The 12,674-nt window shown below is 36.3% G+C and overlaps 2 protein-coding genes across 2 annotated transcripts in view; one reads left to right on the top strand and one right to left on the bottom strand.

Moving 5' to 3' along the window:
• The first annotated feature begins 4,586 nt into the window (after positions 1–4,586).
• On the top strand, positions 4,587–6,099 carry LOC131941851 (piggyBac transposable element-derived protein 3-like). The gene is made up of 2 exons (XM_059301417.1): positions 4,587–4,693; positions 5,103–6,099. The coding sequence occupies exon 2, from the start codon at positions 5,104–5,106 to the stop codon at positions 6,097–6,099; it is 996 nt and encodes a 331-aa protein (XP_059157400.1). The 5' UTR covers positions 4,587–4,693; position 5,103.
• Positions 6,100–12,102: 6,003 nt separating this feature from the next.
• Positions 12,103–12,674, bottom strand: part of LOC131941840 (uncharacterized) — a 4,311-nt gene continuing 3,739 nt past the window's right edge. The window contains exons 5-6 of the mRNA XM_059301406.1: positions 12,585–12,674; positions 12,103–12,245 (exon numbers count right to left, since the gene is read on the bottom strand). The exon at positions 12,585–12,674 is cut by the window's right edge and continues 13 nt beyond it. Of these exons, the coding sequence (XP_059157389.1) occupies positions 12,134–12,245; positions 12,585–12,674 (202 nt within the window). The 3' untranslated portion in view covers positions 12,103–12,133. The remainder of the gene's footprint in view (positions 12,246–12,584) is intronic.

Below are 12,674 nucleotides of genomic sequence, written 5' to 3'. Positions count from 1 at the left end.
AGTATACAATAGCCTAATGCTTGACTATATTACTATTGTTAAAGATTTTGACGATTTCTTTCTTCTATAATTTACATATTATTATTGTAAAAATATTAATGAAAAACAAACTAAGCTAGTGTAAGAACGAACAGTTGACTAGAGACTACCTACTAACCGCTAGGAATTCTACAATGAACTAATTATACTACAGAAAAGTCATTATACAGTAGTCCTAGCTAATGTCATGGTCATACCGTTGCATGGTGTATTAAAACTGCTACATACTGTAATTTGATATTATCAGCACAAATATAAAGAAATAGTATACAAACAACTTATTCTTAGGAAAAATTACTCACCTGAGATTGGTAAGTAGTTTTTTCAAGAAGAAAAACACGGCCTGTGAATTTTTATTGTTTCCTCGAAAAACACCTCGATCACAGCTGTCCGACCAGTGTAAAAAAAACGGAATCAAACTCGAAATGTGTGAAACAAAAAACACCTATAGTCTGTTTTGGGTATGAATTTGGATCAAAAGTGATCACGCCAGAGAATGGCATATTAAAAACTCAGATGTTTACATTTGTGTAGGTTTGTTGGGGGTTATTTCACTTTGTAGCAAAATTGATACAAAATAAAAGCATGGTTTAATTAAATGCACATTTATAGTTTACTTGAAGGTCTTGCTGTCTGTTTTGTTCCGGCACGAATCCCACGATTCCTCCAATGTCATTTCCTTTTCAAGACATTTCGACTTTTGAAGACTCTCCATAGCTGCATGCAATAAATGTAATTTGTGAAGGCAAATGGAAATAGTCAGTGACATGTATTTTAGTGGCTGGGCACAACATTCAAAGTGTAGGCTTCCTTATTATCAAAAACACATATAAATGCACGCGTACAGGCACTGATGCACACTTGCACCCACCCAAACAATACACACACAAAATACACACAGACACACACAGAGGTGCAATTACAGTTATACATTCTGATAGACACAAAAATATACAAACGCACACACTAGTATAGGATATATAGAGAATATATATAGTTTGTATATTATATTTAATAATATCTACACTATATCTAACAAAGTCTATTCTGAACACAAAATACACAAGCTAGTAAAACTATGACACGCTGGCTAAGTACTAATATAGACCTAACCTGTACTAACTTTGAGATCTGGACGAAACTGAGGCAATTACACACGTTTTCATACACATTATATACTCTTTCATAAACTGGTTCAAACCGGAATATTACAACTCACGGCACGAGAACTGAATACGGTCGAACGGGATAGGGTACACAGTACAAACAGCATTCACCACCATTTATCCCCCTTCACTCGTTCACTACACCCTGACACCTGGGCAGTCACCGAACTGTGATTAACGCGGGAGCCTGACGTTTTCCCGAAAGACACTTGCCCGAATGCCGTTTGCCCGAAGGCCAATTTCCCGAATTTAAATTGATTACAATTGATTGTTTGTTAATATATAATGTTAACATTTTTCGGGCAAACGTCCTTCGGGCAAGTGGCATTCGGGCATTTGTCGCATTTGGGCAAGTGTCCATTGGGGCATTTGTCGCATTCGGGCAAGTGTCCATTCGGGCAATTGTCGCATTCGGGCAAGTGTCCATTCGGGCATTTGTCCCATTCGGGCAAGTGTCCATTCGGGCAATTGTCGCATTCGGGCTAGTGTCCATTCGGGAAATCGGCCTTCGGGCAAACGGCATTCGGGCAAGTGTCTTTCGGGAATTTGTCGTAGACCCGATTAACGCACACTTAAGGCTTTCATGCCGTAGGTAAACCCGTGCCCCGATAAATATGATCCAAGCGCAGGCATTGTTTACATTTAAATTTAAACTAGGTTTTACAAAAAAAGGTCAAACGTCCAAGAATATAGGAATGGTAACGCATTTATGAAACGCTTCTTATATATTTCGTCAGACTTTCTTCTATCCTCGCGGCAACGCCAGGAGACGGGCACGCTAGTTGCATATAAAACCAGTGACCTTTCGTTCCATTCGTACTACAGATGGTGTCTGACAATGCCTTGAGTTCCTGAATGTTCATGATCAAAACCATACTTGTGCTGCTGCAAGATTCCAAGATGTCGTCTGCACACTTTTCCACATTTTTCTTTGTACTGGAACCAACCAAGACGTTAAACTAGTTAGTTTAGATAATTAATGAATTTTAATTAATTTGTTTTTCAACGATCGACGTGTTAAATTAATAATGGCGCGTTTTTTTTTTTTTACGGCGTGGTTGTAGATGTTATTTAGAGAAAGCGGCTAAAGTTATTATTTTAAAGAAGTTATAGAGTTTTGTATTTGAATAAAAACGCAATTTGAACATGAACTGGACAGAGATGTAATAATTATATTCTCTGATGCTTACTGTTATTTGACAATTTAAACGTAAAACTGGTGACCATACAAATGAAAATGACAAATGTGTAAAAGAAAATAATAATCTTTTAAACTACAATCTTTACAGGTAACAAGTTGTTACATCTAAAGAATGAATTAACAAGTAGAAAGTGTAAATGTATGAAATTAGAAAAATAAGGTGTTTTTTTATTTATTAATAACAAATCTGCGGATCTTGCAAGAATTTTAGAAAGCATAATTAAATAACAATATAGTTCGAGATACTTATTTAATGTAGGTTTACTTCGCAATGAATGTAAAACGTAAAAAATAATTCTTCAAAAAATTGAACGGAACATTTTTTAACAAAAAAGAAAACAGAACATATTTTAAAATAATGGATACGAATTGAATGAAATAGATAACTATAGTAAAATCCAGCAGTATAAAGCATTTGTGTATAATTTTGACAGAAAATATAAAACCAGGAGGGACGAAGAACATGATAGACGACAGACGTGACAGACGACAGATTTGACGGACGACAAACATGACGGACGACAGATATGACGGACGACAAACGTGACGGACGACAGATATGATATGACGGACGACAGATATGATATGACGGACGACAAACGTGACGGACGACAAACGTGACGGACGACAGATATGACGGACGACATATATGACGGACGACAGATATGACGGACGACAAACGTGACGGACGACAGATATGACGGACGACATATATGACGGACGACATATATGACGGACGACATATATGACGGACGACAGATATGACGGACGACAAACGTGACGGACGACAGATATGACGGACGACAAACGTGACGGACGACATATATGACGGACGACATATATGACGGACGACATATATGACGGACGACATATATGACGGACGACAGATATGACGGACGACAAACGTGACGGACGACAGATATGATATGACGGACGACAGATATGACGGACGACAAACGTGACGGACGACAGATATGACGGACGACAAACGTGACGGACGACATATATGACGGACGACATATATGACGGACGACATATATGACGGACGACATATATGACGGACGACAGATATGACGGACGACAAACGTGACGGACGACAGATATGATATGACGGACGACAGATATGACGGACGACAAACGTGACGGACGACAGATATGACGGACGACAAACGTGACGGACGACAGATATGATATGACGGACGACAGATATGATATGACGGACGACAGATATGATATGACGGACGACAGATATGACGGACGACAAACGTGACGGACGACAGATATGACGGACGACATATATGACGGACGACAGATATGACGTACGATAGACGTGGCAGACGACAGATATGACGGACGAATGATAAGACGGAAGACAGACGAGACGAACTCAAGTAAAACAAAATCTTGTAAAAAGACAGAAATGTCACTCACGCACATGCTGGCGCAAACTTCTCCTTGCTAACAGAGAAAATGTGGAAATTCTCATAAAACAAGTTTCTGAGCGATATGTAGCAGTTAGCTACCGTCATACAATCGTCCTGTGTGCTTCCTGGTGCGATATATATATATATATGTATATATATATATAACATAGGTGTAGCCCAGATATAACAGAGATATAGCAGTGATATAATTAATACATAACACGCATATGACACATGTATTTAAAGCTTTAACAGACAAATTACATAAATATAACTGAGATGACACAAATATAAAAGAGTTATAACACACCTATAGCAAAGATATAACACTGGAATAAAACAGACATCATAGAGCTATAACACAGATGTAATATGAATATCATTCATATAACAGAGATGCAACATATAGGCCTATATAACATTGATTTCTAAAAGTTTATATATCGTGTTGAAAAAAACAGGCAACTATATTACAATTAATTAAATACAATGTCTTAAATTTGCACGATAAATTAGATTAACCTGTCATATGATAAAGTATCACTAACGCGCCATATGGTAAAGTATTACTAAACTACCATATGGTAAAGTATCATTTACTTGCCATATATTAACCCTCTGAGGCCCACTGGGCCACCGGCTACCCACTTGGCTGAAAGCTTCACACTTTTTTACAAAATGCATTTTTAAAATATTTTTTACCTCTAAAGCCCATTGTTCATACTGTGGTACACAAGGGAGTTAATTCTGTTGTCTTATTTTTAATATTACTAAGTCATTTCCCTTTTGCAAATGGTGGCTCCCATGCAGCTTTAAAAATACAATTCACGACTTGCTTTTGAAGAATAAAAACATCATTTTAGGTAAGTTATAAATACTTTTTACGTTTTATTTTAATTTAAAATATATTAATTAACAACTTTAAATGTCAATATTAATAAAAAGTACGGCTAATTTTTAGTTTTAGACGTTCAAAATTGTTTGGGTTACTGGTGACCCAGTGGGCTTTACTGGTTACTGGTGCACAATGTAACCAAATTGTCATATGGTTTTTGTTGTTTTATTTATACAAACAAAAAAATAGTTTTATTTTTAATTTTTTAGCAATTAAATTTTATATTTATTTAATTCATTTGCAAGATATGGTTTTATTTACACAATTTAGGCATCTAGAATGTAAGTTCTAGATCTACCTAAGATCTAGTGATTATTTTAAATATTTGAATGTATTTTTTTAAATTGTAAATAATTATTGTTTTTTCTTCTTAACAGAATGGCACATTCCTCCAAGACGATCTACACTACAAGTGAAGTATTGAACATTTTAGATACTATTAACCATAATGAAAGCGACTTAGAAGATGAAGTATCATCCACTGATGATGAAGATGAATTATACACCTTAGCAAATGAATATGACAATGAAGAAATAGCTGGTGTTGCAGATACACCAGACTCAGATGAGAATGAGTTGCTAGAAACTCCAGAGTCAGTTAAAACCAAAAAAAAAACATATCATTGGCACAAAACAACATTTGAGCCACCGGATGTCATCTTCAGAGGTGAAAAGCTGCAACTTCCAGACCATTATGAACTGCCATCTCCTCAGCAGTTCTTTGAAGAATTTTTGACTGAGGACATGTTAGATCTTCTAGTTGAAATGACTAATCAATACAGTGTGGAGAAAACTGGCAAGTCTGTGGACACGACCAAAAAAGAAATGAAGCAACTGTTAGGCATTTTTTTTAGAATGGGTTTAGCAAAAATGCCTGGTACCCGATGTTATTGGGAAAATGACACTAGGTATGATCCTGTGGCCAGTACCATGAGCAGGAATCGCTTTCAGCTTCTTATGAGAGTCATTCATATTGTAGATAATAATAGGGTGACTGAGGAAGATAAAAAAGATAAACTATGGAAAATCAGGCCATGGCTTGAAAAATTCCGAAACAATTGTGTGAAAGTTGTCCCAGATGAAAATAACAGCATAGATGAAATGATGATACCTTTCAAAGGTAAATTTAGCAAAATAAAGCAATATGTAAAAGGAAAGCCACATCCTTGGGGCATCAAGGTATGGGTTAGAGCTAGTGCTACTGGTATAGTGTGTGACTTTGATGTCTATCAAGGCAATAAAGAGAGAAAAGAACGAAGTTTGCTTGGTGTTGGTGCGGATGTAATTTTAAAGCTGTGTTCATCTTTGCCACAAAATGTACCTGGACAGAGAAAAGAAACTGCTTCAGGGAGTTTCATTTTAGCTCATGAATGATTGAAATGTTCAAAATTAAAATAAAGTATTATAAAGTTTAAAACAAATGTATCATCTATAATAATAGTTTCGCTGTCTATCTATCTATCTATCTATCTATCTATCTATCTATCTATCTATCTATCTATCTATCTATCTATCTGTCTGACAAGAACGCTCTAGAGAAAACACAAGGAAAATAAAAACATGCATAGTAATTCGAAAAACGAAGTATGACGTCGACACATTTAGCGCACAGAGTAGAAAATAATCTCAAGCCGGATAGTGCACACATTGATATGACGTCATTGATTATCGATATTCAATACAAAGGCAATTTGGTCTAATCTAAGTGGTTTGCGTGAAGAGTTTCTTTCATACAATTCTTCGGGTAGGGGCGAAGCCCCACCCCCGCGTATGAACGTCTGAGCCCCCCCCCTCCCCAACTCAAAAGAAATTTCCTCATCGATACTCTATAATAAAATTACCGCCTAATTAATGTGTCTAATCTTAAAAGTGGTTTTCTTGCAATGGGACGGTAGACATGTTGTTTTTTTTTTGAGGGGGGGGGGGGGGGGGGTGGTGGTGGGGGGGGTGTGTGTGTGGAGGGGCGGGGGGGGGTGGTGTGGGGGGGGGGGGTTGGTTTCAGTGTTTCTTTCAGACTTTTTCCTCCCCGGAGAGGGGTGGGGGTACTTGAAATTTTCGGGGGCGGGGGTAGAATTTTCTGGGAGGGGGCGGACACTGGAAAAAGTATATAATTATATTTCGTTGAATGGGACGGTAGACATGTTTTTTTTTGGGGGGGGGGGTGTGGGGGGTGGGGGTGGGTTGGTTTCAGTGTTTCTTTCAGAGTTTTTCCTCCCCGGAGAGGGGTGGGGGTAATTGAAATTTTCGGGGGCGGGGGTAGAATTTTCTGGGAGGGGGCGGACACTGGAAAAAGTATATAATTATATTTCGTTGAATTGGACGGTAGACATGTTTTTTTTGGGGGGTGGGGGTGGAGAGGGGGGGGGGGGGGGTGGAGGGGTGGGGGGGGCGGTGTGTGGAGGGGGTGGTGTGGGGGGGTGGCGGTGGGGGTGGGTTGGTTTTAGTTTAGAGAAAAGAGACAGCACTATCAACCTAGCGCCCGGTGTATCCTTCCTCAACGGGCCATTTTTCTCGTTTTAAATATTTATGTGTAAGAATAATTGTATTTTCATAACCTCTAAAGCCCAGTGGGTCACCAGTGGAACAAATTGGAAAAGTAGGTCACGGTCAAAATTGTAATTTTTTTATGATTGATATTGATTTCTATCCTAAAAGTATGCATGTACACCAAATGAAATATTTTTCCTACCGGTGCAACATAATTTGGGCCTCTGAGGGTTAAAGTATCACTAATCTGTCATATGGTAAAGTATCATTTACTTGCCATATATTAAAGTATCACTAACCTGCCATATGGTAAAGTATCACTAACATGCCATATGGTAAATTATCACTAACCTGCCATATGGTAAAGTAAAATTAACATCCACTATGGTAATGTATCACTAACCGGGCATATGGTAAAGTAAAACTAACCTCCACTATGGTAAAGTATCACTAACCTGCCACATGGTAAACTATCACTAACCAACCATAAGGTAAAGTATGACTAACCTGCCATATGGTAAAGTATCACTAATCTGCAAATGGTAAAGTATCACTAACCTGCCATATGGTAAAGTATCACTAACCAACCGTAAGGTAAAGTATCACTAACCTGCTATAAAAACAAGAGCGACTACCAGACAAACTTTCATCATGTTAGACATATTTGGTGAAGACACTTTGTCTACTTGCTTGGTGTACTGTTGACTAGACTGTTGGATCTACAACGTGGCAAGTTGGTCCAGATGTTTGAGATTTTATAATGTTTTACAATGCTACTGTAATAGATGTTTTAAATCAGGGGCGGAACTACAGTGTTTAAGATTTAGCATTGTGGAAACAAATTTGTAGATTGTTGGTCAAATTTTATATTTTTAAAACTATATACATATATAATACTTTGAATGGGAGGCAAGTTAGGATCTACGCGAAAATAATTGTTTTTACAGTAACCCCCTCCCCCAGCGCCACTGCATGCACATTTACCTTGACACTACACCTTACTAAGTAACGGTGTGTATTCAGTATTAGAATCTTCACACATCAACAGTCTAAAGGCTAGAAATGTCAGAGAATTTATGAGTTATTTATGGAATGTTTTATAGAGCCTAAATCGTCGTACAGCATCAACAGCACTAGTTATTTTCCATTGAATTTAAAATAAAATAAAAATTTAAGAAATTGTACGATTAAGCATTTTCGATTCGTGTTATTGAAAACTCCACGATATGCTTCGGCTTTATAAATGAACATCGAACTAGCGACAGATGAATGTATATAGCGGTGAAAGTAAAGTGATCAACCTAACCCTTTAATCACTTTATATTTCTTCCCGAATAGGGAACGAATTGCTCGTGGTGCTTGCTGAGTTAGAGACGAACATGCAGTATGTTTGCGATGTTAGACTAGTCTTATGATTTCTCTAATATAAGCATATTGAGATCGAAGAAGATGAAGGATACAGGTAGGTATACAGAGAGTGTAAAAACAGATGTATATATCGTTAATTCATTTATCCGAGATAAAAATAACATCTAATACGGGCTGAATATTCAACCAAGGAATGTGGTAATTTATACAGCTAAATCCATCAGCTCCATAGATAAAATTAACCAAAAATGTCATTAATTTCAATAAAAAAGTAGAGCTTAGCATTTAGCGAGGCAGACTTTGGTTTAATTTATTATTGACAAAAATATACGCAATACATAAGCAAACTAAATAATGTATACGTTTTGTTTAGAGAATATCTACCCGATTTTTATAATTTCACTAGACTACCCGTTATCCTTGGTTAAATGTGAATTTCAGGGGTCATCCATAAATGACGTCAAGTTTGACGATATTTATATTTCCCCTCCCACTGTCACACATCATCACAAAAAGCCAGACCTCATATTTAAAAAGACGTCACACCACAAACATCATGTTTTTGTCTTTTAAAAAATACAATTTTCGGCTGAGCATGGGTGACTACACTATCCTTTAAGGGGGCAGTATCATACAGATGACTAAGGGAGAGAAACACAAATATTCAACAAAAAAACTATTTGACATACACATGTCCAATTTTTACAGTTATAATACAGTTTATAAATTGTAAGGTATATGTTTAGCACTAAATTTTCAAAAAAAATTATTTGATAATATTTTATCACATTTTGCATTTTTTTTTTGTAAACAATTTTCCGATACCATAAATAAAGTACTTAAAATTTGGTAAAAAATGTCCTTACGTTATTGGCTTTCGTTGGAACTAAAATCATAGCATTCTAATAAGGGATGTGTGAATGTACAAATTTTAATTTTTCTTAATATATAGACGTATTGTATTAGATCTATGTATAAATAAACCATCTTAAATGAATGAAAGCAGGCTACAAGTAAGAAAGAAATATTACTATTGTAAATCTATATCAGTCCTCAAAAGCCGATGATGAAAACTGTAATACTAAAGCGAACACACAACTGACGCTATAAATTACGTGTCTGAGGCGAAAAAAAAAATGAGTGTATATGTGTTTGTGTGCGTGCGTCAAATCGACCCCGTCAAAAGGGGCAGCTACATATGGACCCCGTCATATAGGCTGCCGACGAAAGGGCACCAGTCAATAAGGCTCCCGACATATAGGCTCCCGTCTTTTAGTTTTTTGACAAACAGCCCCCGTCATTACGACTCCCGACAAATAGGCTCCCGCCATTTAGTTTCTCCACAAAACGACCCCGTCATTATGACTCCCGACAAATAGGCTCCCGTCATTTTGGCTCACGACAAAAGGACTTCTGTAGACACTAAGTCTCCCGGCAAAACGGTCTCATTGAATATGACACATGCCAGTGGGGCCCCTTCATCAATATTCTTTAGAGTTAGCTTATCCAACACTCTTTAGTAATACAACTTATGCATCTCTGGTTCGGCAGGCCTTATACTTAAAATAATTTATCTATTATAAGAAAAAGTATGTTTTAATTTAAGGGTCATCTATCTATGACTTCCATAAATGGGTCGATTATATGCTGTTCCAACTCAAGTGTGTGGGGAGAGGGGTCCACGCTGTACATCCCTAACTGAAGTATGTTTGTAGGTTATCAAAACAAAATGTCGTTATCATGTAAACATCATTTGATTAATACATTTACACTTCTGTGCTCGCTTTTAAGCAACAGATTTTTTCAGTTATAAATTTAACATTATCACCATTTTAGAATTGGTGGAATTTAGCTGTTAAGGGCTAGATTTGTTTGTGAATTGATGTTTGTTCATGAAAAACAATTTCATGCAGCCATTTAAAAGAGGTTATAGTGGTGGTGGGGGTCAAACAAAATGGTTACTTTTATCTCAAAAGTGGTCATACGATTCGTTTGTCTGGAGTCAATATGTCCTGAGCCTATTTGTCGGGAGCCTAAATGTCGTGAGCCCATTTGTCGGGAGCTTATTTGTCGCGAGTCATTTTGACAGGAGCCCATTTGACGGGAGCCAATAAATAGGGGCCCTTTTGACGGGTTTATTTTGACGGGGCCATTTTGTCGGGGGTCGATTTGAAGGGGTCATATCAACTGGGACGTTTTGACGGGGTCGATTTGTGCCGGGCCGTTTTTGAGATGCACCGTTTGTGTGTGTGTGTGTGTGTGTGTGTGTGTGTGTGTGTGTGTGTGTGTGACTACTCTACTGGTTATTCATTTTCTTTGGTATTTACTATGTTTATTGTACAGAATGAGATGAAATCCATTTAAAACAAGCTTTGTTTTCGACTATTCTTCCATATGTTATACGCTTCCACCACTCTTGTTTGCAAACATGTTACAAACCAGCCTCTTTTCAATTTTTGAACCAACAAGCTTTAAATTCAATGTATCTTTTGTATTCATTTACATATTTCGCTATTTATTTACTATACTCTGTACACCAATGTAAATATCTTGTAAATATCCATTCAAACGGCATGGAATGTTATTGTATTTGTTTAAAATTCGAAAATAAAAGTATTAAAAAAATATTTTTTTAGAAAATTTTCAATTTCTAATAAATTCAAATTTTGTCACAATGGATATCTCCTAGTTCCAACGCTAGCCTACCCTTTTAAGCATCACCTAGAGTATTTTCCGCAGGAAGGGCATAAATGTTGGAAAACCGCAGCCAAAAATTACTTATTAAAAATTGTTGTTAAAATTATTTATGAAAAATGTTTGCATCATAAGTTAACTTTCTTTTATGTGCTGTTTTATGGCTCCACGATAATTACTATTATGGTAAAAATGTATGTGTGTAAGTATAATAGTTTTTTCTTTTTGGCAAATGTTTTCGTCAATTTTCAAATGTCTGGGTGATACTGCCCCCTTAATACTGAAAGGGAATTTCCTCATTTTTTATGCATTATCACACAAAATTTGTTTTTATTGAAACGTTTTTCTCTGCATTTGTTTTCAGTACTTGAAATTTTTTAATACAACAGAGTTACATGACTAAAACCAATTGTTCACCAAATGAACATGATAATGCACGTAGTATAGTGTGGAATATTAGCAGGCCACCTTACTAGTTTTAGTAAATTGTAATTAGCTCATAAAAACATAAGTAAGCATTTTATTAAGTTAAATTCGATGTTAGATTAAATTGTCATCAGATCTTGAAACACGTGCCAAAATTGAAAGAATAGGTCAGTTTGAAGTGCTTGAAATTTTGCTTGGCAATGTCGAATTTTGACGAAGCACAACAAACAGACAGAGGAAGCGAGTTAAATAAAAGCTTGTAATAAAGAACTAAATTTTGAATAAAAAATGCACAGGATATTGATCATTTAAAAATATATAGGCTACTGCACCGAGAAAAATGAAATCACAAAAACATGTACACATCATTCAATATGTATTCATCATTTTTAATATTGTACATTTTATTTTTTTATCCATTCTTATTTAATGATTATTGAGAAAAGGCACGATAGATGTGACCCATTAGTTTAACAAGCAGTTTTGTGCCGGCATCACCACAATCCGCTGGTATCGCTTTTTTCACACATTCATCAGCCTTATCACTAAACAGAAAAAAGGATAATGTTATATATTGTTATTAAAGAAATGTAAAGTGCTTTGTATACATAAAAATTGAAATTGAACGATGCTCTAACAATTTCATTTAGTTACAAAATTATGGTTTTTATGAGTTTTACAGATGCTAGCGATTGTTATGGATTGTAGAAGATGGGGGTAGTTCCGTCAAAAAGAGAAGGAAAAATGAAAACTAATCATCTGATGTTTAGCTATAATTAAAAAAAAAATCATACCAATACTTTTTTCCCATTTTTTTCAATATCTAAAAGGATATTTCATCGCTGTTTGGGAAAAAACCTGTTTAAACAAAATCTGAGTTTTACCTGGTGACGCTTGTGCTATTGTGGCAGGATAACGAAGCTTGCTTCACTTGTTCGTATTTGTCCTGTTCAGCTACACACCCCGATTCCTGA

This window comes from Physella acuta, unplaced genomic scaffold, assembly GCF_028476545.2.
Source record: "Physella acuta isolate Inbredline_101_S28 unplaced genomic scaffold, ASM2847654v3 ptg000032l, whole genome shotgun sequence".
NCBI classification, from domain to species: Eukaryota; Metazoa; Mollusca; class Gastropoda; family Physidae; genus Physella; species Physella acuta.
This window is presented reverse-complemented; position numbering and strand designations above follow the sequence as displayed.

Bases quoted from the DNA above. Each gene is read 5' to 3' on its own strand.
- LOC131941851 (XM_059301417.1), top strand. From the start codon at position 5,104: ATGGCACATTCCTCCAAGACGATCTACACTACAAGTGAAGTATTGAAC.